The 24154-nt window shown below is 56.3% G+C and overlaps 2 protein-coding genes across 2 annotated transcripts; both read right to left on the bottom strand.

The window, feature by feature from the left end:
• Positions 1 to 1068: 1068 nt before the first annotated feature.
• On the bottom strand, positions 1069 to 9568 carry TBX10 (T-box transcription factor 10). The gene is made up of 8 exons (XM_023186102.1): positions 9459 to 9568; positions 4775 to 5042; positions 4595 to 4696; positions 3936 to 4107; positions 2726 to 2881; positions 2380 to 2447; positions 2091 to 2185; positions 1069 to 1659 (listed from the first exon to the last, which is right to left on the bottom strand). Exons 1-8 carry the CDS (start codon positions 9463 to 9465, stop codon positions 1370 to 1372), a joined length of 1158 nt encoding a protein of 385 aa, XP_023041870.1. The 5' UTR covers positions 9466 to 9568; the 3' UTR covers positions 1069 to 1369.
• A 3011-nt stretch (positions 9569 to 12579) lies between these two features.
• ACY3 (aminoacylase 3) lies at positions 12580 to 17551 on the bottom strand. Its single transcript, XM_023186598.1, has 6 exons — positions 16780 to 17551; positions 15692 to 15887; positions 15295 to 15388; positions 15053 to 15160; positions 14768 to 14877; positions 12580 to 12962 (listed from the first exon to the last, which is right to left on the bottom strand). The coding sequence occupies exons 1-4, from the start codon at positions 17013 to 17015 to the stop codon at positions 15108 to 15110; spliced, it is 579 nt and encodes a 192-aa protein (XP_023042366.2). The 5' UTR covers positions 17016 to 17551; the 3' UTR covers positions 12580 to 12962; positions 14768 to 14877; positions 15053 to 15107.
• Between the last annotated feature and the right edge of the window lie 6603 nt (positions 17552 to 24154).

Below are 24154 nucleotides of genomic sequence, written 5' to 3'. Positions count from 1 at the left end.
CGGTGGGACTGGGTCTGTTCGGGGGCGGGGCCTGTTTGAAGGCGGGGCCTCGGTGGGACGGGGTCTGTTAGGGGACGGGGCCTTGTAGGCAATCGAGGCTGGGGCGGCCTGGGGGCGGGGCCTGGACCGGAGCTTTTGCTAAGAAGGACTAGGGGGAGCGAGGGGGCGGCTCGAGGTGGGGGGCGTGGCCGGAAAGGCGTGTCCAGGCGGACGGTGCTTCCAGCAGGGCTGGGCCGGGGCCTGGGGCGTGGCCGCTGGGAGGGAGGTGGACGCGGAGCTGGAGGACCTGCGGGGTGTGTCCTCCGAGATCCTGGAACCGCGCGAACCATGAAGCTCCCGGCGACCGTCCTCGGTCCGGTTGGGTCCTGGCGTTGGGGTGTCTGATGAGGCCTCGCCGGCCCCCTCTGGTCCATCCCTCCCCTGGGGGCTCCAGGATATGCGGAGCCGGGATTCCACGGGGACGCCCCTCTAGGACCCCGAGGTCGATCGGTGCACGAGAGGAGCGTCCGGCCTAGCCCTCCCTCTGGTGCTCCTTCCCGGTGCCGCTGAGTGGCGTGCGCCGCTCCCAGTCTTGTCTTCCCCTCAGGCTCCTTCGGACTCCAGCCCCAGACCTTTGACCTCCTTGTGCCAGCATCCAGAGCTCTTCTCTCCGCCTTGAGTCTGGACCGGATTCCCAAATCCCTCCCCCGTCCCTTCCTCGGCTCCTGTGATCACTGACCACCGTGGTTACGCACCCTTCCACCAGACCCTGGGCTTGGGGACCAGATGACTCCAGCCTTGCACACAGTATTTAAACGTGGGGTGGCAGGTGTCCGCCATGCCCTGCTGTGTGACTTTGAGCAGGTCCCGTGCCTCTCTGAGCGCCAGATTCGATCCTCATCTGGGCAAGTGCAGCCCTGCCACTGGGCTGGAGCCACCACTTTTAATATCACTGTGGGCTCCCAGGGATGTGGACGGCACTGAGCAGAGCTTCGGGATGCCTACACAGGGCTGATGTGGGGACTGTGATGGGTCTGGGAGTTCCTGAGGGCCCCGCCCTGACCACGAGGACGGAAGTGCTCTGACCACTCATGCCAAATAGTTTAATGTTTGGGAGAAGAGGGAGGTAAGGCAGGGTTTTCGGGAGTTACCCCCAAAGCCAGAGGGCACAGTATTCAGGCTGCTGGGGTTGGGAGGTAGAAGGCCTGGTTCCAAGCTTGCCATGGTCCCAGCCTTGCTGTGACCCTGGGCGGGTAGTCTCTTTCTCTAGACTTTCACCTACTCTGCTGTCCTTAAGACAAAGGTGGGGCTGGACGGGGTGGGGCAGAGGCTGATTCCGACACCAGGCGTAAGGTCCAGGGTAGCAGGGCTTCCCCACAGGCTTCTGCCATCACTGGGAGTCCTGGCCAGGCCCCAGGCACACCACAGTGGGGGACAGGAGCCCCAGCCCAGCTGGGAGAGGCAGGCCTCCTTGATCCCTATCAGCCCGGATGTTGGGGAGGGGGTATGGTGCTGGTCGGGTCCTTGGGATCCCTAGGTGGCTTGAGGCTCCAGAGTACAGGCTCTGATAGGTGACAGGCCTGTAGGTGGCTGGGGCCAGCAGGGCCTCAGGTGGGGGCAGCAACTGATGATGGAGCCGAGCAGGGGTCCTGGAGGTAGAAGCTGAAGCTTTGTTGGGGTCTGAGGGAGGAAATGGTCTGAGTGGACTCTGGGCCTCCCGTCGTATCCTCAGCCCTCATCCCAGGCCTGCCCTGGTCCCTTCCTGCTCCTCCTTCCCGAGTTACCTACCTCTCAGCCTTTGCCCTTGCTTTCCCTCTGTCTGGAATTTCTTCTTCACCTTCTCCCTCTGTCCAAACGCTTCCCAGTCCTCCAAAGCCCAGCTTGGGAGCCACCTCCTGCAGGAAGCCCGCCTGGCACCCCCTGCCTGTGCTCTCTGTTCTGAGCCCCATATTGTCTTAGGACATGTCTGCTTCCCCCTCTGTGTCCACACGGGGGCCCTGTGGGTTTGCTGAGCTGGTGAAGCCCCTTCCTGGAGGTCCTGTCCCTTTGCTTCCCGCCCACCCTGTGCACCTTAGTCCCACTATGTCTGCTCTGCGGGCCTGGAGCCTTACCTTTCTTCCTCTCTGTGGCGCCCTTCAGCAAACAGGGACTGAGGCTGCTGTGACTCCGGGCTGGGACACTGAGCAGGGGCTGTGGGGCCACAGGCCTGAAGATGGAGCAAGCAGGAATTGGGGGAGGGGATCAAGGGGAGGAACCCAGGCCAGGGATCATGGCCAGATTCAGATGATGGGGCCCCAGGATGGGTCAGAGGGTGTGACCCTGAAACAAGGGTCAGGAACTGAGGCCTTAGGATATGCCTGGGGTTGGGAGTGAGGGGCTCGGGTCAGGGTCAGACAGTACCAGGAGTCCAGGTCACTCTCTCTAAAGCCCTTGGCAAAAGGGTTGCTGGCGATTTTCAGCTGGGTGATCTGCAGGGGACAAAGTGCAGTTGTGGGGCTGGCCCTGAGCCAGGCTCAGCCACCTTGTCCTCCTGGGAACCCTCGGTCGGGAGGCCCTGGCACCCGGGCCCCTTGGCCCAGGAACCCTGAGCTGATAGGAGTGCGGGCAGGGCCTTGACTGACAGCAGATGCTCAGGATAAGTGGGGAGGGCAGTAGTCTGTGCCAGTGAGGGCTGCAAGCCTCAGGGCTCAGTCTCCACCCCTGTGAAATGGGCCTGCAGCGGGTGCTCCTGAGCTGGTTCACCCACCCTGTGGTTCTGATAGGCCGTCACGGCTGTGAACTGGGTCTCCGTGAAGATGAAAGATTTGAAGTTCTCCTGGGCGTAGCGCTCACTGTCCTTGCGTGGGTCCACGAAGACCACGTGGAAACGGGGCTGGTAGCGGTGCATGGAGTTGAGAATGATCTGTGGAAGGGACAGAGCAGGGGTACACTGGTGAGGCAGGCCGCAGCGGACCCCCTGAGGCTGGAGTCCTTCCCTCCAAGCTGGAGGCCTGCCCCGGGCCTACTGTCCTGTTCCTTTCATGGTGGCGCAGGGTCTGAGCTGGAAAGGCTGTGGTTCTGTGTTAAAGGCCCCTTGTGTTTGAGGATCCTTGCCTCCGCGTCCTCTCACACCCCACATCGCAGCTGCCACCTGCCACTGTCACATTCACCAGTTTCCTTGGTTGCCTCCTGGCCTGTCCTCTGTCTCTGCCTTACCCCTCTGTTTCTTCTCCACACAGCTGCCCAGGAAGCCACATCACATAGCCCCCTGCTCCTAACCTTCCAGCGACTTCCACCCTACACGGTAAAAGCCAGAGCCCCCAGCAGTCAGCCCCGGCCCCTCAGGCACTCGCCTCTTTGGCTTCCCCTCCTGGCTCCACTCCGGCCCCGTGGGTGCCTCTTGCAGTTCTGCCGGCCCAGGATTCTCCGGCCTCAGGGCCTTTGCACCTGCTGTCCCCTCTGACGGGCACGGGCCCCTCCGTCCCCACCTCCTTCTGGTCTTCAGCTCCTGCACCCCCTGAGAGCAGCAGCACCCTTTCTCCGCCCCCTTCCATAGCTCCGCTTTCTCTTTGGCATTTGTCCTTATTTGGGATGCTGGACACAGTGTCTTCTGGACCCTGCCCCTGCCCCAGGAAGTGACCTCTGTGAGGGCAGGGATTGTTGGCTGTTTGACCAAGTGTCAACGATGCTGTGTCCACACATACAGCGGCCCGGCCTAGGCTGGGCGTTCCATACATTGTCCTCCCTCTCCTTGCGGGAGGGAGGACATTCCCCCGCCCCCACCCCCTTTTCCACCTGCCTGGACAGCCCTCCCTGCTGTGCCACTCCCAGCCAGGTGAGCTCACCACCCCCACTCCCCACCCAGCTTTGGCCATCAGCAGCAGGCCTAGGTGATGGTCACCAAGGCCATTGGGCACCAAGGGCCCCACCAGCCCTGACCCCAGGCCCTTCTGTCCCCACCATGGCCCGGGCCTCACGTGGCCATTGTCATCCAGCAGGTTGTTGGTCAGCTTGAGCTTGTCGAAGGACACGATCTGGCGCATCCACTGGGCGCCCTTGGCCGGCGAGTCAGGGTGGAAGTGCACGCGGCCGGGTGTGGCTGGGTCTGCCTTGCCCGCCACCAGCCAGGCCGAGCTGTGGAAGGCATACCTGGGGGGCACAGCGAGGTGGTGAGGGCTGCCCTAACCAGAGTCATACCTGAACAATACGGGCAGGTGAAGGGGCTGCTGCTGACTCCAGCGCTGCCCAGCCCACCTTGTGGACACCTGGCTAAGGAACCCAAGGCTCCGAGAAGCCTGTCGAGACCTGAGCTCCCTGTGGCTGCACCCGGCTGGTGGATGACAGGATAACCCCTGCTGCCCTGGGCTAGACCTCTCTGCCTGCCCAAGGCTAGCCCACTGCCCAAGGAAAGCTGCCTGCCCGAGGCTAGTCTGCTGCCCATGGAAGTCTGCCGGGTACCCTGAGCTGGGCTCCGTCCTGCCCTCAGGCTGTTGTTGCCTGTCTGTCGTCCTGCCCTTATGCTGGGCCTTCCTGACATTGCTTGGACAGGCCCCTGCCTCACTGGGAGTGCAGGAAAGGTCTAATTCCTGGTCTCGGCACCTGAGACCCGACCTGCGCCCCAGGCCGGTCCCCGCACCTGTATCTCTTGTCGTCCAGGGGGATGAAGTCCATGAGCAGGGCGTAGTCGGCCAGGGAGTCCATGCCCAGGATCTTCACCTGGAAGGGAGGGAACATCCTCCTGCAGGAGAGAGGTGCTCAGCAGCCGGATGCGGCTCCAGCCCTGGCCCCTGCCCCGCCCCGCCTCCGCTGCTCACACCTGCCTGCCTTGGTGACGATCATCTCGGTGCCCAGCTGGTTGAATTCCTCCCACAGAGGCTTCATCTCCAACTGAACCGTCACACTGGACACACGTGGGTTCTTGGGGCCCTGCCCATTGGGCTCGGCCACAGCTTGGGCCCCAGTAGAGCTGGTGCAAGGGCCTGATGGGAATGGCGACCCCAGCCGAGGCTCCCAGCCAGAGCTGGTTGTGGGTAGTGGGTGGGTCTCTGAGGGTGCAAGTATGCCGAAGCCAGCAGACAGGAAGGCTACAGAGAGAGGACGGACGCGTGGGCCTCATGCATCACCCGGCCAGCTCTCCTCCTTCAGGCTGCACCTATATGCCTCTTCCTCCAGGAAGCCCTCCCTGACTGCCAGGGCTGTGTTCTCACAGGATCCCCCACTTAGCATCACTCTGTGAAGTAAATGCTCACTTAAAGTCTTTTTTGCCAGCATGCTCCTTGAGGGTAGTGTCAGGGCCTGTCTTGCTCCCCAGAGAATGTTTGGGCCATCTTGTGTCTATGTGGCCTCAAGCAAATTGTTTCACCCCTGAAGCCTCAGTTGGAGGCTTCCACATCTGTTGGAAGGGTTTCTTTATACCTGCCTCACAAGGCTGATGTGAGGATTAGTGACCACACGAAGGGGCTGGTGCACAAGGGGCTCTTCACAAACAGCATCTGTTCTAGATGATATGTATGTGTGTGGGGGGAGGGGGCCGGGGTCTTCCCCAGCTCCGTGGGACCCTGCCTCCCGCTGCTGCTGAAGGAGAGCTGAGCCAAGAAGAGTCCCCCATTCAGCACCAATTAGCCATCCCTGACCCTGACAACCCGCCCAGAGCCTGCCTCCAGAAGCCCATCCTACCGTCTTTTTCTCTGGCCTCTGCACCCTTTTCTAAACATCTTGTCTTTTGATCTGCAATCCTGGCACAAGTCTTGGTCAAATGCTTTGCCACCCTTCACCCCTCCAATAAAAAAAAAAAAACTTAGCTAAATAAGATACCATTTTACATCCATTAAGGTGGCTATTAGAAAAGAAACCAGAAAATAAAAAGTGTTGGTAAGGAGATGGAAAAATTAGAACTTCTTTTTATTTATTTATGTATTTGTTTAAGGCAGGGTCTCACTCTATTGCCCAGGCTGGAGTGCAGTGATGGCTCAGTCAGCTCACTGCAGCCTCGACCTCCTGGCCTCAAGTGATCCTCCCATATCAACCTTACAGGTAGCTGGGACTATAGCCGCACACCACGATACACGGCTATTTTTAAATTTTTATTTATTTATTTATTTGTAGAAATAGGATCTCCCTATGTTGCCCAGGCTGGTCTTGAACTCCGAGCTCAAGTGATCCTCCCACCTCGGCCTCCTAAAGTGTTGGGATTACAGGCATGAGCCACTATGCCTGGCCTCAAGAAACTAGAACTCTTGTGCACTGCTGGTGAGAATGTAAAACGGTGCAGCTGCTGGGGAGAACAGTATGGTAGCTCCTCAAAAAATTAAAACTGGATTTACTAAAAAATATATATATATTTGTCTTTTTTCTTTTTGAGATGGAGTCTTGCTCTGTCACCCAGGCTGGAGTGCAGTGGCATGATCTCGGCTCACTGCAACCTCTGCCTCCCTGGTTCAAAAGATTCTCGTGCCTCAGCCTCCCGAGTAGCTGGGATTACAGGTGTGCACCATCATGCCTGGCTAGTTTTTGTATTTTTATTAGAGATGGGGTTTCACCATGTTGTCCAGGCTGGTCTCGAACTCCTGACCTCAGGTGATTTGCCCACCTCAGCCTCCCAAAGTACTGGGGTTACAGGCGTGAGCCACCATGCGCAGCCTAGAATTACCATATGATCCAGCAATTCGACTTCTGGGTCTATACCAGAAAGAATCGAAAGAAGGAACTCAAACAGATATTTGCACACCCGTGTTCGTATCAGCATGATTCACAAAGCCAAGAAACGGAAGCAACCCAGTGTCCATCGGAGAATGGATGGATGAACAAAGTGGGGTCCATCTGTGCAAGGGAATAGCATCCAGCCTGAACGGGGAAGAACATTCTGACACATGCTACAACATGGATGAGCCCTGAAGACACTGTTGTGTGAAATGAGCCAGACACCAAAGGACAAATACCATATGATTCTGCTCATAGGTGGTACCTGGTGAGGCCAAATTCATACAAACAGAAAGTAGAACGGTGGTTGCCAAGTGCTGGGAAGGAGGAAATGGAGAGTTGTTGTTTCATAAGGACAGAATATCAGTTCTGCAAGATGCAAAAAGTTCTAGAGATGGATGCGAATGATGGTTGCACAACAACGTTGTTAGAAATGCTTGTTTTCTGGTGCCGTAAAGAAATAGCACTTGAAAGGCCAGGTGTGGTGGCTCATGCCTGCAATCCCAGCACTCTGGGAGGTCGAGGCAGGTGGATCACAAGCTCAGGAGATCAAGACCATCCTGGCTAACACGCTGAAACCCCGTCTCTCCTAAAAATACAAAAAATTAGCCAGGTGTGGTGGCGGGCGCCTGTAGTCCCACCTACTTGGGAGGCTGAGGCAGGAGAATGGCATGAACCAAGGAGGCGGAGCTTGCAGTGAGCTGAGATCTGCCATTGTACTCCAGCCTGGGCAGTAGAGCGAGACTCCGTCTCAAAAAAAAAAAGAAAAAGAAAAAAAAAAGAAATAGCACTTGAACATAAATTTAATTTCCTCAGCAAGGTCATTTTTTTACTTTTTGCAGAAAGGGTACACTCGCCAGCAGTTTTGCCACGAGAGTGCACCGAACAAAGAGACAGGGTCATTTATAACCTGACGTGTGTCCGGTTCTCATTGGCTGGAATGGGACCTTGCATTCTGTATTTGTTCTGATTGCCTAGTAACTTAGAACTTTTAAAAGAAGCAAAGTCAGAGGAGAACAAAGAAGGAGGGAAAACTTGTAGCATGCCAGGGCAAATGTTTAGGCTAAATTGTGGAAGCTAAGAACATAAAGTATATCGATTTTTTTTTATTATGGCTAGCAGATATTTAAGAATGTTAGCATAGGTCTTTGAATACATTTTGTTTCGGAGAGAAGTTATTGTTTATTCCTAATTATATGGGAGGAAAGTCTTTGAAGAGGAACCTCTACTTGTACAATGTGAATGTAATTAATGTCACAAAACTGTGCATTTAAAAATGGTTAAGGTGGGCCGGGCGCGGTGGCTCGTGCCTGTAATCCCAGCACTTTGGGAGGCCGAGGCGGGCGGGTCACTTGAGGTTAGGAGTTTGAGACCAGCCTGGCCAACATGGCAAACCCCATCTCTACTTAAAATACAAAAATTAGCCAGGAGTGCTGGCGGGCGCCTGTAATCCCAGCTACTCAGGAGGCTGAGACACAAGAGTCACTTGAACCCAAGGGGGTGGAGGTTGCAGTGAGCCAAGATTGCACCACTGCACTCCAGCCTGGGTGACAGAGCGAGACTGTGTCTTAAAAACAAAACAAAAAAAAAAGGTTAAGATGGCAAATTTTGTTATGTATATTTTACAATTAAAATATTTTGAATGGAAAAAAAATCCTGAAAAACAGAACTATTATTTTATCGCAGCCCCATAAGGGACTGAGGAGCTGGAGGAGCCACGGAAGCCACAGTGGCTGGGAGTCCGGGGACAAGGTTTTATTCCCAGCTGTGTCCCCACCCGAGTGGCTTTGGGGCATTTACACGACTGTAAAACCGTGGGATGCCTGGAGCAGAGGGGGGATGCTAGGTGTTGCAGAGATGGATGGACTGGCAGACAGGCGGGTGACGGAGGCTCCCAGGGTGGCATAGCAGCTGCTGAGGTACCAGGTGGATGGCACCTGGCGAGGGTGAGCTCTTAGTAGGTGCCTGGGGAGAGTGTGGAGCCCAGGGCCATGGCCGCGTCCTCAGCAGCCCTGAGAGCTGCATGCAAAGCTCCTGGGATTTCTGCAGCCTCACAGAGGAGGGGGCGTCTTTGTGACAGCAATGGGTCACATCATGTTTGAGGACCCTGGGCAGGATGGATAGATGGACTGATGTCCCCCTGCCCCTGCGGCCAGTCCATCAGAAGGGTAACTGCTTGTCACCCGGCTGCCCTCTGGGGCGGGTACGTCATCCAGGCGATGCCAGTACCCCCTGCGTCCATGGCGATGGGTCCCAAAGGGAGGGGCTTATGACTTCACTGGGCCTGGAGGCTTTGCCGGTCGTCCCTGGCTCCCAAGTCCTCTACGGGCTCACCGGCTGCCCATCGCAGCCAATGTGCTGCCGCTTGACACTTTCAGGGACTCTGGGGAGGGAGCCTGTTCTCTGCTCGGTCCCTCTAGAAGCCAGCGCTCCTTAGGGCCCAGAGATGACAGCTTGCCCGAAGCATCCAGTGTCAAGTCTGGAAGGGAAGCTAAGCCTTCTTGTCCAGCCCCCAACTTTGATACTGAAGGAGCTGGGGCTCAGGGAGAGGCCTGAGGTCACATGTGCGCAGTGAGGCGCTCATCTCCCGGAACAGCCTGGTCCCTGGCCTCTCCCATCATTGCACTTGGGCAGCCGTGAGCCCTGTCCCATGGGGATCTCAGACCTTAGCCTGGGGTGCCCCTGCCCCACCCTCTTGCACAGGGCCTGGGTTCAGCGGGGCTGCCTTGGTTCCCACCCTGCCCACCCACCCTGGAACCTGAGCCCGACCCATGAGGCCACCTCTGCTTCACGTAGCCTACCTGCCATGGAGACAGAGTGGCTGTCCGGCTCCTGGAGAAACACTGCTTGGCTGGAGCTGGGCTGTGGCTGCCACCCAAGGGGACCCTGCCTGCCGGGAGGAGTGGTCACCACTCGTCCACTCAGCACCTCAGCTCAGCCCTCAGGTGCTCACACAGGCTGTGGTCTCTCGGCAGGACCGTCCTTGCGTCTTCAATCGCCCTTCGTCCACGTCCCGAGGTCGTGGTCTTCCCACTTGAGCTGGACTCCTGGTCTCCGAAGGTGAGATGCAGACTCTGGGGCGTGCGGGGGCCCTTCTCCAAGCCACTCTCAGGCTGTGCTGTCCAAGGCTGTGTGGGAGGAGGGCAGGTGGGCAGGTTCTGACGTTGCAGAGCCCCCCCTTCCTCCCTCCTTGTCCTGCCTCTTCAGGCCCCTCCCTTCCCTAGCTAAGAGCCCCCCAGCTATTCCTGATCGATGGGCCCAGGCGTGGCAGGGGTGCGTGGGTGGGAGGGTGGTTCTTGAGGACGGCTGGGCATCTGCAGGGGTCCAGGCCTGGCTGACTGGAGGGGCTGGGCCCCAGGGGTTGGGAGGCACAGTGGGAGCAGAAGATTGAGGGTTGAATGGCGGAGGAGGTGCCCTCCCACCAAGACCCAGACCCCTGACCTGAGGCTGGCCCCAGCCGGCCAGCAGATGCACAATTGTCAGGAGGAGTGAGCAGGAAACACAAGGGGGCAGCAGCAATGAGTGCGGTCAGCATAGAGCCCCAGACTGGGTGGTGGGCAGCCCTGGTCCTGTGGCATGCCAACCCACACACACAGACTAGGGGATGAACTCAGGGAGCTGCGCAACGCTGGCCGGTCCTACAGTCTCCGGAGTGCCTCAGTCTCCCCAGTTAACCTAAGCACATAATCTCTTCTGCCTGTGATGGTCTAGCCCAGCCTGGAGAGCGGTAAGCCCATCCCGCCTGGCACTGGGGGCAGTGCCCTGGCTGACGGTGCCCACGTAGCCTCCATCTGGGCATGAGCGGAAACGGTGAGGCTGGCCCAGGTGAGAAGTGGGCGTCTGCTCTGCCTGTGGGTCTGTCTGTTCTCTCTGGCCTGACCAGGCACCTTCTCCAGGCTGCCTGCAGCCTGTGCTGGGCATTCAGGGGACACACGGGTCACTCTGCAGGGAGGCAGAACCCAGAGGTGCCCCTGAGCTGATGCCAGTCCCTTGGTTGAGAGTGCTCTTTGGCCTTTTGACTCTTGCGCAATGGCACAGAGTGGGTCGTCTGGCGGGAGCACCCCACACCTCCTCCAGAATCCTGTCTTGGGGATGTTGGGTTGACAGTGACCTTGATTCCTAAGAGGGGGCACGGAGGGGCTGGGGGGTGGCAGGGCTGCTTCTCCCTGAGCGCTATGTTCTGGGCGCTCCTCCCTGCAGCTCAGAGATGCCTGTGGCACAATCCCTTGTGTCTCAGATCTCAGCCTGCAGAGCTGGATGGGACCCCACACGAAGAGGGTGGGCTGGCTCTGGGGGCATGTAAAGGGAGGAGGGCCGGCCCCTGGTCCAACCCCATGCCCGGCTGTGTCAGAGAAGGCTGCCAGCGCTCTGGAGTTACTGCCAGGCAAGATGGGGGTGATCTGTGTGAGACGGAGGGTCTGAGCAGCCCCTTGGGGCTATCCAACAAGGTGTAGTCATCTGCCCTGGCCATGGCACGGTGGGTGGGAAGTAGGGAGATGATGGAGGGAGTTGGGGGATCCATTCCAGTCCTCCCTTCACCAGGACAAACAAGGGAGGGCCAGGCTGGGATCGTAGTGGCCCCTGATATGTGTGCGTGTGCGATTCTGATCTGTGTGATGGGAAACAGCCGCCCCCCCCCACATGAGCACACTGACATGCTAACCCACACACACGCAGACACACGGATGAACTCAGAGGCTGCTGACTCGCCACACAGTGCACACACGTGCAGCTTCTGTGCACATGGACTTACCACACGGCACGTGCACAGACACAGGCATGCACATGCACACACGCAGGCAGGCCTCCCTGCACACCCGTCCCCGGCTGGCCTGCCCTGCCTGCCCGAGGCGCCTGCTGGCCCCCTGCCCCCTCATCCATCTTGCCTGCCAGCCTGTCCCTGGTGCCCCCATATCCTTCACACCTTCTCATCTCACTGCTCAATACCAGGAGGTGGTGTGGCAGCCGTGGCTGCAGGGAAATGGATGGGCCGGGCGGGGGTGTAGAGGGCTGCGGGAGTGGCACTGCAAGGGGACTCTGGGCTCCAGCAGCTCCAGCTGTCCAGCAAGAGTCCATTAGGCTCAGGCAGGTGCGGGCAGTGAGGCTGCAGCCAGGTCGCATGTAGCCCTGCCTATTTGTCCTGCCATGACACCCTGAAGGGTGCCATCATCAGGACAGAGGGGCCCTCAGCAGCTGGCCTCATGCCGGCTCGCCCGAAATGAGTGCGCGGTGTCCTGGGGGTGGTGGAAATGATGGCTTCCCAATTAGAGTTGGGAAGTCCCTGTGCCCCAACCCAAGCCACCTCCTCCCTGCGTCTCTGCAGTTGGACAGGCTGTCCTGCGTGGGGACAGCCTTGTCTTGCTATGGCTCTTCCCCCAGCCCTGACTCCCTGCTTGAGCCACTATGGGCACTGGGCTCATTACACACTTGGAAATGCACATCTGGCCACATAGAGATCCCCTTAGAACGCCCAAGCAACTGAGGCTCTTGGAAACACGTGTGTGTGGGAAACGCACAGACACGCACACCAAAGAGCACACGGGGCAGGTGCCATGCAGGGACAAACACACACGTGTGCACAGACATGGGCCCGGCTCTGCGCTCCCCACACTCACCCTCTGGCCCCAGGACTGTAGGAGGGTTGGGGGGTCCCCTTCTGGGTTGTGGCGTCCTCTGGAAGCCCCTCTGCTGGATCCAGAGCAAAATTCTCTCCAGGTTCTCCTCCTACAGTCTGGGATCCTCCTCCGGGCATGGATGGACCGTTGTGGGCACAGAGGCAGCCACCACTGGCCCCAAGACACTTGTGCGTCCAAGGCTGCACTGGCCAGACCTCCCCCAGATCCTGTGGTCAACCTCCCTTCCTCCATCCACTTCCCCAGCCAGACAGGAGCCGTGCAGGACAGAGGACACAAACCATGGACCTCTGGACGTCTTCCATTTTATAGAATGGGAAACTGAGGCCAGGGGCTGGGGGGCCTGGCAAGGAACATGGTACATGGTAGGTGGCAAAAGGGACCTCTGTGCTCAGAGCTGTGCCTCAGGACCCATCTTTCAGGTGGGAAGACTGAAGTTCGGGAGGTGTGGCTTGGGTTAGGAAGCTGGGCTCGGGCAGGGCTCAGCACAGGCATGGCAGGCACGGGGAACGTGAACTTCTCAGTCCGGACAAAGGCAATGCCCTTCTCATAGTAGGCAGCCTCGTTAATGAACACGGGGTACACCGTGGACTCCCCCTCATAGAGCAGGTCCTCCCCACTGAACATTTAGAAGATGGGAGCACCGGGCTGCAGCGGCTGGAAGTCTCGGTCCTGGGAGGAGAACCAAGTCCAAGATTGCTGGAGCCACCTCTGCCCTGGCCCCAGAGGGAGGTGACCCCAGCTTGGCACCCAAAAGATGCCCCTCATGTGTGGCCTTTCCCACCCACGCTTCACTTCCTCAATCCATAAGACAGCAGGTCTGGTGAGATGCCAGTCTGCCCTGTGTCTAGAAATGAAGGCACAAGTCCCCTTGGGGAGGCACGTGCCCATGTGGAAGTGGACCCTCATGGACATGGGCACAGGTGTTGAAGCTGGAGTTCAAATCCTTGCTAACTGTGTGACTGTGAGCAAGTCACTTAACCTCCGTTCCTCAGCTTTCTTGTCTGTAAAATAAGGATTACAATATCTCCTCCTATCATTCTGAAGTTTAAACTAAACAGGTTAATAGTGCTTAAAGCATGTCTGGCACACAGTAAGTACAATATGATTCTTTATTAAATAAATTTTGGCTGGGCGCAGTGGCTCATGCCTGTAATCCCAGCACTTTGGGAGGCCAAGGCTGGTGGATCATGAGGTCAGGAGTTCAAGACCAGCCTGGCCAACATGGTGAAACTTCATCTCTACTGAAAATACAAAAATTAGCTAGGTGTGGTGGTGGGTGCCTGTAATCCTAGCTACTCGGGAGGCTGAGGCAGGAGAATCGCTTGAACTTGGGAGGCGGAGGTTATGGTGAGCCAATATTATGCAACTGCACTCTAGCCTGGGCAACAGAGCGAGACTCTGTCTCAAATAAATAAATAAATAAATTTTAAGTCTGGGCACAGTAATCCCAGCACTTTAGCCTGTAATCTCAGCACTTTGAGAGGCCGAGACGGGCAGATCACTTGAGTTCAGGCGTTCGAGACCAGCCTGGCCAACATGGTGAAACCCTGTCTGTACTAAAAATACAAAAATTAGCTGGGTGTGGTGGTGAGTGCCTGTAATCCCAGCTACTCAGGAGGCTAAGGCAGGAGAACTGCTTGAACCCAGGAGGCAGAGGTCACAGTGAGTTAAGATTGCACCACTGCACTCCAGCCTGGGCGATGAAGCAAGATTCTGTCTCAAAAAATAATAAAAAATAAAATAAATTTTAGAATTGTAGGAGGAGCCACCCAAATTGACCGTTACTACTTAACATCTGCAAGGTAGCTGGGCACAGCTGGATTAAGACTGTCTAGCCCTAACCATGGACAGGATGGGGCTGCCTCCATTTGTAAGAAGGTAATTCCTCAAAATGAAACTTCAGGGCACAAAAGGCCACAAAACTGCACCAAACCCTATGCAAAGATGACCCGTGTGGCAGCAAGCAGAGCAGCAGCCAGTGGGTTCTTCCCAGGCACCCAAGAGAAAGGTGTGGAAGCAGGATTGCCCAATCCTGGAACATTCCGGAAGGGAAGGCCTGCAGAGAGAGAGACTTGGACGACCTGCCAACAGGCATGGGGATGCTCTCAACTGAAAACGGAAGAGAGTTTTGTATTTGCACCTCCAAGCAGGTGAATTGAGTCATGCCTGCTCCATGTCCCCTCCCTCTGCCTTTTATGGCCAGGGTAAGGTTGTCTCCATCATGCCCGCCACAGGAGCTATGGGGATCACTGTGGCCTCTTGTGCTAGGCCTGAGTGTGGGGTTCCAGGGAAGGCAGCAGGGCCAGGGGAAGTGGGACGGTGGAGCCCAGCCTCCCATCCTGCTCCTCAACCTGAGATGCTGCTGAGCTCATGGGAGGCTTGGCTGCACCCTCTGGGGCTCAGTTTTCCATGACAACCCTCCTCCCCAAAGCTGTGGCCCCAGCAATCACCCCCCACCACACACACACACCCACCTGCAGCTGAGTATGCACAGTGCCTGCCAGGTTCCCAGCATCGGTGCGAGGGAAGTCCACGACACCCACGGGTCTATAGGCTTCCATCTCAAAGGCGGGAAAGGCTGTACCTGTGTGGGAGGCTGGGCTTGTGAGCCCATCCCTCCCTCCAGGCTAGGGGACAGAGTGGGCTGTGGGGGAACCTCAGGGCTAGATCCCAGCCTGCCTGTGAGCCTGGCTCCCCAACCCCTCAGCCAGGCCTGCTCTTCCCCAGACCTGTTTCCCGAACGTCCCCTGGGGTCTCACCCTGGTTGAAGAGTTCGATGAAGTCCAAAACTGTGGCCACCAGGGTCCTCATCCTTCAGAAAATGTCAGCCCGCAGCACACCCTGTGGCTGGGGGTCCAGCTCCAGAGCTGGGGACCAGGAAGCAAGGGGTTAGGCAGGCGCGGGACCCATGTACTCCTTGAAGAGGCCCCGCCCCTTGGTGCCTGGCCCCGCCCCTCCAACCCTCCTGGCCACTCCCACTTCTCAGAAGGTTGCGGCCCACCCAATCCATTTTTGGCCAGGGAGTCCAGGTTGTAGCTTTCCTCCCCAGACTGCTGGTACAGGAAGACCTGGCAGGACAGCTCGGGGTACTGCAGCTGGGGGCGAGAGAGGCAGGTTAGGGGCCCAGGCCTACTTGGGAGGGGAAACTGAGGCGGGAGCGTGTTGCATGGAGGAAACACAGGGCACCACCCTCCTTGGCCAGGTCTCCCTCTGCCCTCTGGCAGGGTGGGGGAGGGGCTACCGGGGGCCTGGAGTGCTGGCGGGTGGCAGACCCCAGGGGCTGAAGCCCTGGGAAACTCGGCCCGGGGAAGAGGGGCCAAGCAAAGGAGGTTCCGGCATTGTCCCGCCCTGCCCTCCCTCTCCCCTCTGGGAGGCTGTGTTCTGGGGGCTGGGGCCACCTGCAGGTGGTGACACAGGTGCATGGCAAAGACTTCGTGGGAGGACTTCGCGATTAAGCAGGTGCCCATGTTGGCCGTGGTGTTGTGCAGGTCAAGGACAAAGTCAAAGGCCTGGCCTGAGGCCTTGGGCCCCAGCAGCTGGTTCAGCTCTCGGGCTCTAGTCACCTCGTATGGGTCGTCCGGGGTGGGCCTGGAACTGTGGAGATGCGAATGGGTGACAGTGACCCCCACAGTCGCAGTCAGTCTTCAGTGGTTTAAGGGGGAGGTACTCTGAGCAGCGCAAGGGCTTTCTTTTCCGCCATTGTGCTGTGTCCGCTCCTGCCCATGGCCCTCTTGGCTCTGCACTTCCCGGTAAAATCCAAGCCCTCAGCCTGGCCCGCCCTCCTGCCTGCCTGCCCACTTGCCTGCCTCTCATGCCCTCACTGCAACCACACAGCCTGAGAACCATGCTGGTCGCACCCCTAGGCCTGTGCTGTGCTTGGCCCTCCACTGGAAACTCCCTCTCACCTCTCTTCCCCTGGCTAGCTTTTACTCAGCCTTTGGGGCTTGGCTGATAGACCATTGCCTCCAGGAAGCCTTTCCTGACTGCTCTCAGCCAGGTTAGCTGTTTTGTGTAGCCCCTGGCCCTGCCTTTAGCCTCCTGGGTTATGGTTGCCCGGTTCTTTCTCTGTCTCCCCATTAAGCTTGAAGCCAACACCTTGGTCCTATTCCCCATTCTCTCACCTGAGCTGGCCAGAGTCTGGCCTGGAGATAAGACTCAGTGACTATTCATTGGAAGAAGGCATGAACAGTGGTCAGGGCACACAAGTAAACATGGCCTGTGAGGCTAATCTGAGGGAAGCACCGGGTCTGGGATCCCCAGAAGAGGTCCTGACCCAACCTGCAGTCAGGAAGGGCTTCCTGGAGGAGGTGGCATCAATCTGGGATTCTCCAAATGTTCAGTTTGTCCCCGTGGTGGAATGGGTCACACAGGCAGAGGGGAAGCAGGAGTGAAGACAGGGAGGGCCCTGCTGGTGACTGGAGGGAAGGTTTGTGGTGGGGACTTGGTGCCTGACTGCCTGGGCAAACCTGGAAGCAAGAGCACTCACTTGAGGAAGCTGCTGGTGAAGGTGCGGTTGAGGTCATCGTCCACGTAGCGGCGGCAGGCGGCTGTGGCTGCCGGGTTGGCCAGCACAGGCACAGTGGAGAAGCTGAGTCTCTGTAGCTCCGCGGGGGCCTGCAGCCAGTGCCGGGCCAGGTAGACACCTGACATCTCGTTGCCATGCGTGCCCCCGGTCACAGCCACGCGACGCAGGGGCTCCCGGGGCACAGGCAGTGAGCACATGCTGGTGTGGGGTGCAGCATCTGGGGGTGGGCGTACTTAGGAGACCACGGCCCCGATGCAGGGCCCTGGGCGCAGAGCGGGGATGGTGGTGGGAGGCCCCTCAGGGCAGCCGCCTGTCAAGAGGTGTGACTGGCTGGGAGTGTCTCAGCTGTGTCCCCCCTGCACCCCCAGGGGCTCTTTCTCTGAGGAAACAATTTTCCTGCTCCTTTGGAGAAAAGAAGTTTATTTTTCCTAAATTGAGAAGAAAGGCCCAACTGTTCGGGAAGATGTGTTCACCAAGGCACACTCCCTATGGGAAGAGAACTGTGCTCCTTTTTATAGACAGGGAAACTGAGGCACAGTGTGGGGAGTGGAAAGCATCACCGGAGTTAGCTGTGGACTGTCTGGGTTCTAGGCAACAACTTCTCCTTCCTGCCCCTCCTGTTTGCTCCTCCAAGCTGGTGCAGGGGTCTTAGGGCAGGGGGTACTTGCCTGCTGATGCGAATCTGGGCTTCCCGGGCCACCAGGACTGGCGTCTAACTCGCAGACAGGCTGGTATTTATGGGCCTGGAGATCCACAGACGGGAAGTTTTGTGGCAAGTTAGCAGAGAGCAGCCGGCGGGTGGGACAGGCTGAGGTTCACGCAGCCAAAGGTCAGAGTGCTGGGGTCTGTTCCACTGCCCGTGCCCCGCCCTCCCCACTCTGTTACTTGTGCTGCCACGGTCCACTGAGTCCAGGTCCTGCGGGCAAGTTCCTGCCCCTGCCCTTTGTCCTTCTGCTGGTCCCCAGAGGGGCCACCTTCCTTAACACCACTAAGAGGTACACCCGCAGTGGGGTGGTGACTCGGGTTTGGTCACCACCAGAGCAGGCTATTGAAAGTTACTGTAGAGGAGTCACCTTGATGGCCACCAAGATGACCAGCTGCTCTTCCTTCGCCACCTCGGCAGCATGCCTCTGTCCTTGCGGCCCCAGAGGGCTGTGGTCACTCCTGAGTCGCCCTTACCCAAAGGTGCCACGGGGAGCCCCAGTTTTACAGCTCTTTGTTGCTTTAAGCAAAATTTCAAAATGTTTGATCTGGGATTTCAGTCATTTTCAAGGACAGTGCAACTCAGATGACTCGGTTTGCTCTGTTTTGGAAACGACCCTCAGGCTCATTTTATAGATGTGAAAACTGAGGTTCAGACAGATGTCTGCAGGCACACAGAGCCCTAGAGGTGGTAGAGGTAGACTGCCCATGGGCACACAGAGCCCTAGAGGCGGGCTGCAGGTGGCACTCAGGGCGTCCAATCTGGCTCCATCCCCTCCTGATGCCTCTCAAGAGCAAAGTGGGGAAGGATGAAGGTGAGGTCCCCCGCACTCAGCCCTGGGGCCTCTGCCTCCCACCAGGCTCAGCTATCTGCTGGGAGGAGCTGAGGCCAGTTCAGAAGTCACTGGGGAGTGAGGCAAGCCGCTTTGCCAGGGCCTGCTGGATACCAGGTGCTGGGACCCCGAGCTGGAGCCTCCCCCAGGCATCCGATCCCAGGCCTTCTTTACCACCACACTGGTCTCCCCGGGCCAGTCCAGTCCTGCTCCAGATGCCAGGCCCACCAGCCTGGGGGGCTCTGGGTGGCCAGGACCCTCTTAAGTTACACCCTCTCGGAAGCTGCCCCAGATCACACTCAACTCTGTGTGGCCTGGGCTCTCCTGCCCTCCATACCCGGGGCTCCATGAGCTCAGAGCATACGGATTGTGGGGACAGGAGATTTGTCATCCTGGCTCCCATCAGGGCAGCTGGGACCTTGACAGAGTGTTGAGAGGGGTGGATGGAGTGTGAGGCTGAGCCCCCAGCGGGCCGGGGCTCCCTATGAGCCCACTCCAGGGAACACTCCTGGCACCTGGAGTCTCAGCAAAGGGAGGGCAGAGACTGCCATTAGGGGGCCATGCCATGCCATGGACTCGGGTATCCGACCCAGCCCTGGGGGCAGCTGTCACTGGCTCCATTTTGCAGGTGTGGACTGAAGCTCTAGGGGTTGGGTGACTCGACTGAGTCTTTGGCAGGTGGTGGGAGAGGGAGTCAGCAGAGGAGCCTGTCAGCCTGGGTCTGGTCCCTCCTTGCTTGGGGTAGGGGTCTCAGGGACCCCCAAGCTGCTTCATGAGTCCCAGGCCATGGTGTTTGTTGGAAGGCCCCTCCAGCCCCCACAGAGGCTAGGATCCTGCTGACTCGGTGTGGTGCCTCTCAGGAAGGAAGGGCCTGCTTGGCAGACCTAGCTACTTTGGGGGCTGCTGGGGGCCAGGGTGCTTCCTGCCATGAGGTGCTGGGCCCCCAACTTCGGGGAGGACAGCAGTAGGGATGCTGGAAAGTTTCACTTCCCTTGGCTGGGGTCCAGCTTCTGCATTTCAGTGAGTGTTTATGGAACAGAAAGGGGGCCAGGAGCCCCTGCAGGAGCCCTCAGAAACAGCAGCCCCCAGTCCCAGCAGTGTGTGTGCATGTGTGCATGCGTGTGCATGCATGTGTGCATCTGTAAATGTGTGCATGTGCATGAGAGCATGTGTGCATGCGTGGGCATGACAGCATGCATGTGTGCATGAGTATGTACCTGTGTGTGCATGTGCAAGAGAGTATTGTGTTTGTGCATGTGTGTGCGTGTGCGTGCGTGTACATGTGTGCATGTGTGTGCATGAGAACGTGTGTGCATGTGTGTGTGCATGTGTGCATGTGCTTGAGAGTGTGTGTGCATGTATGTGAGCATATGTGTGTGTGTGTGTGTGTGTGTGCACACGTGTGACCTGGATTTGACCCCACCTCCCTGACAGGCTGTGTGACCTGGAGAGGTTCAGTGCCCTCTCTGGGCCTTGGTTCCACGCTGTGAAAGTCCTGGCTAAGGACAGCTGTGGGGAGTGAGGAACAAAGGGCAGGCACAAGCTTGAAAATGGGCACATGGAGACCCCAGCATGAGTGAAGGCAGAGGATGGTGGTGTCATGGGCATCATCACTGGGGCCAATTTCTTCACTGCAGTTGGGGAAACTGAGACCCAGAGAGGGGTCAGAGCTGTGGTGTCCCCCTGTGGCAGCATCCGGTTAGATCATGCCTCCCAGCGTCACCTCATTGCAAGATGCAATCAGATCACGCCTCATTACCCTATGCTTAGAAAAGCTGCCGCAGCTCAGCTCGGGGAGACACCGCTTTGGGAGATGTCTCGGTGTTCTCCTTACTTGTTGCAAGAAATAAAATCCCCTGTTAAATCCTCTTTAGTTGACACCTGCCAAGCAACTGAGCCCACCCGTTGTGTGGATAACAAAACTCTGGCGACCAGACGGGGCCAGCTGGGATTCTGATCCTAACTCCTTGACGCTCACTAAGGTGAAGCAGTGGGCAGCGGCACCTCTCCCGGAGAACTCAGCCACGTGGCCCCAGAGGGTTGAGGATGACTCCCAGGGATCTTCTGCTTGCTGCACGGCCCATGGGGCTGTCACTTGGCCCTACCCCCGAAACAGCGAAACAGCGGAAGCAGCTGCCTGGAGCTTTTGTTCGGCGCTGCTCCTTCAGGGAAGAAAGTGGACTTTGCCCCTTGGGTTGACTGAAAGGGTAAATTCTTTGGATCTAGCAGTGGGATCTCTAGACTTCAGCGCAGTGCAGCTCTACTTTCAGTTTCTGTCTCTGCTCTGCGTGCCCTGGGGGATTGAGAGGCATCTCCAGCCAGGTCAAGGGCAACCCGGATCTGCATAGACAACAGTAGGACGGGTTTTGGGAAATCGGTTTTTTTTTTTTTTGGAGATGGAGTCTCACTCTGTCACCCAGACTGGAGTACGGTGGCGTGATCTTGACTCACTGCAAGCCCCACCTCCTGGGTTCATCCCATTCTCCTGCCTCAGTCTCCTGAGTAGCTGGGACTACAGGCGCCCACTACCACGCTCGGCTAATTTTTTGTATTTTTAGTAGAGATGGGGTTTCACCGTGTTAGCCAGGATGGTCTCGATCTCCTGACCTTGTGATCCGCCCGCCTCAGCCTCCCAAAGTGCTGGGATTACAGGTGTGAGCCACCATACCCGGCACGGGAATTTGTTCTTTTTTAGAGAAACAGATTTTTTCACAGGAGGCTGAGCTGCTCCATCTCCCAGAGCCCCCGCTTGCCATACCCTGGGTTACCAGAAACAGGAGCTCTGCTATTTGATGAAAAAAATACTTTTTTCAGATAAATGTTTTTATTGTATTATCACACAAAGCGAGTAAAGTTGTGTATATACACATACAACTTTTTACAAATACGTGATCATATGTACCAAGGCTAGAAGGAAATATACAGAAAAATATGTATTAAAATGCTGGGATTTTTCCATTATTTTATTTTATTTATTTATTTATTTTTTTTTTGAGACGGAGTCTTGCTCTGCCGCCCAGGCTGGTGTGCAGTGGCCGGATCTCAGCTCACTGCAAGCTCCACCTCCCGGGTTTACACCATTCTCCTGCCTCAGCCTCCCGAGTAGCTGGGACTACAGGCGCCCGCCTCGTCGCCCGGCTAGTTTTTTTTTTTTTTTTGTATTTTTTAGTAGAGACGGGGTTTCACCGTATTAGCCAGGATGGTCTCGATCTCCTGACCTCGTGATCCGCCCGTCTCGGCCTCCCAAAGTGCTGGGATTACAGGCTTGAGCCACCGCGCCCGGCCTCCATTATTTTATAAGATACTCTACAAAACATTACAATGAGGTAGGACTATTTAAATGCTAATTTCATTAAATGAATTTGTTCAAGAGCTTCTTTGTCAGCCAGGTGCAGTGGCTCACACCTGTAATCTCAACACTTCAGGAGGCCAAGGGGAGCAGATCACTTGAGCCTAGGACTTCACGACCAGCCTGGGCAACATAGGGAGACTCTGTCTCTACCAAAAAAAAAAAAAAATTAGGCCGGGCGCGGTGGGTCACACCTGTAATCCCAGCACTTTGGGAGGCTGAGGCGGGCGGATCACCTGATGTCAGGAGTTTGAGACCAGCCTGGCCAACATGGCGAAACCCCGTCTCTACTAAAAATACAGTAGCCTGTAATCCCAGCTACTCGGGAGGCTGAGGCATGAGGCAGAGGTTGCAGTGAGCCGAGATCACACCATTGCACTGCAGCCTAGGTGACAAGAGCGGAACTCTGTCTCAAAAAAAAAAATAAAAAAAAATTAGCCAGGTGGTGGCACACACAGCCGTGGCCCCAGCTACTCAGGAGGCTGACGCAGGAGGACCACTTGAGCATGGGAAGTTGAAGGTTGCAGTGAGCTGTTATCATACAGCTGCATTCCAGGCTAGACAGCAGAGTAAGACCTTGTCTCAGAAGAAAAAATAAATAAACAAATAAGTAAATAAATAAATAAAGAGCTTCTTTGTCAATATCCTTTTGTAGGTATACATCATAGTCCCACAGTACTTCTTCAGCCCACGGAGATAAATGTGTATTAGTCTGAAGACCCAGGAGAGAATCTTCAAGACTTGGCACTGTCACTAATAATGATCTGATTCCTTACGTTATGATGAATATATTCCCAGCTCTGGCCTGTTCTGCCTCATTAAGAGAATATTTGAAGACATTACTTGTGATAACAGCATGAGCATTTTGCAGAAGAAACCCTGGGGACAGATGTCTGCATGAAGCACCTTTAATCTGTGAGTAAACTGGTATTTTTCAATGACCATTTCCTGCAACTGGCGAAAGTCTCCATTCAGTTCTACTCCACAGAGTTGCACCTGCTAAACTATAAGATCACCCCATAAAGACTGTGCTGAGCCTGGAGCTGACGTCAGTCACAACCCTTCCTGATTGATCAGGGAGTGCACGAAGATAAATGAACTTCAATTCCATGAGGGAGAAGGAACAAACAATCAGTCTAAAGGTTCTGTTTGGTGTGAACCACACAGTAGTTGCTGCTTATTTTCCCTTTGTCACATAATGAATCAATGAAGTCTTCATCACAAAGGAATGCGTCAGCGTGAATGGTGGGTTCTGGCTGCTGCTGTAGTTTTTGAAGGGTGAGATGTTCTGAGGAAAGCATGGTTTCTAGGGGCAAGCAATTCTGAAGGTCTTCTGCAGTGGGGTTTTTTTTTATTTGGGGACAAGGTCTGGCTCTGTCACCCAGGCTGCAGTGCAGTGGCCCGATCTTAGCTCACTGCAACCTCCAACTTCCAAGTTCAAACAGTCCTCCCAAGAAACTGAAACTACAGGCACGTGCCCAGCTAATTTTTTTCTCAGATGGGGTCTTGCTGTGCTGTCCAGTCTGGTCTCAAACTTTTGAGCTCAAGTGATCCACCCCCTTCAGCCTCCTAAAGTGCTGAGATTACAGGTGTGAGTCACCACACCCCGCCTTTCTGCTGTGTTTTTCAGCACAATGTCCATTGCCTTCAGTCAATTCGTGTAAATCTCGGGCAGTTTGCATCCTCTGGAGCAGCGCCGGGCGGTCAGCAGAGCCACAGTGTAGAGCAGTTACGAGATTTCCTGCCTTGCCGAGTGAAATCTATGCCTTCCAATTTTTAAAATTAATTTTTTAAAAATTAGATTGGTGCAAAAGTAATTGCAGTTTTTGCCGTTACTCTCAATGGCAAAACAGCAGTTACTTTTGAACCAACCTAATATTATAGAGACAGGGTTTCACCATATTACCTAGGTTGGTCTCGAACTCTTAAGCTCAAGTGATCTGCCCACCTTTGCCTCCCAAAGTGTGGTGATTATAGGCATGAGCCACCATGCCCGCCCCTCCCCACCAATTTTTTTTTTTTTTAACTAGTTGAATGTGGGCCAAGAGTTGTGGGATCTGTGTCACCACTAATCCCTCCTCTAAGCTGCTGGGTGGGTAATATGGGAAAACAGTAATTATAGCAGGACTCCAGTGGCACAAGCCATGCGGATAAACTACAAAAAGGAGAAGGGACACTGGGGATGTTGACATCTCAATTGGTTGAGATTGCCCTTAAGGTATTGAGCAACTGTGGCCAAATCCAAGAAGGGCAAACAAACAAAAAAAACCCAACAAGACAACACAAGATAAGAAGCTACCGAGTCTCTTGGCTACAACCAGCCAGTAAGTACACAAGAAACAGTTCACTGCGGCCAGGTGTGGTGGCTCATGCCTGTAATCCCAGCACTTCGGGAGGCTGAGGTGGGCGGATCACCTGAGGTCAGGAGTTCAAGACCAGCGTGGCCAACATG

The sequence above is a fragment of the Piliocolobus tephrosceles genome, chromosome 13 (genome assembly GCF_002776525.5).
Source record: "Piliocolobus tephrosceles isolate RC106 chromosome 13, ASM277652v3, whole genome shotgun sequence".
NCBI classification, from domain to species: Eukaryota; Metazoa; Chordata; class Mammalia; order Primates; family Cercopithecidae; genus Piliocolobus; species Piliocolobus tephrosceles.
This window is presented reverse-complemented; position numbering and strand designations above follow the sequence as displayed.

Bases quoted from the DNA above. Each gene is read 5' to 3' on its own strand.
- TBX10 (XM_023186102.1), bottom strand. The intron at 4,697-4,774 runs GTGTGAGCAGCG...TCTCTCCTGCAG, and splicing joins ATCGTCACCAAGGCAGGCAG to GAGGATGTTCCCTCCCTTCC. The intron at 2,448-2,725 runs GTGGGTGAACCA...TGTCCCCTGCAG, and splicing joins CGGCCTATCAGAACCACAGG to ATCACCCAGCTGAAAATCGC.
- ACY3 (XM_023186598.1), bottom strand. From the start codon at position 17,015: ATGTGCTCACTGCCTGTGCCCCGGGAGCCCCTGCGTCGCGTGGCTGTG. The intron at 15,888-16,779 runs GTGAGTGCTCTT...GCATCTCCACAG, and splicing joins TTCACCAGCAGCTTCCTCAA to TTCCAGGCCCACCCCGGACG. The intron at 15,161-15,294 runs GTGGGCCGCAAC...CCTGGTCCCCAG, and splicing joins CCTGGCCAAAAATGGATTGG to CTCTGGAGCTGGACCCCCAG.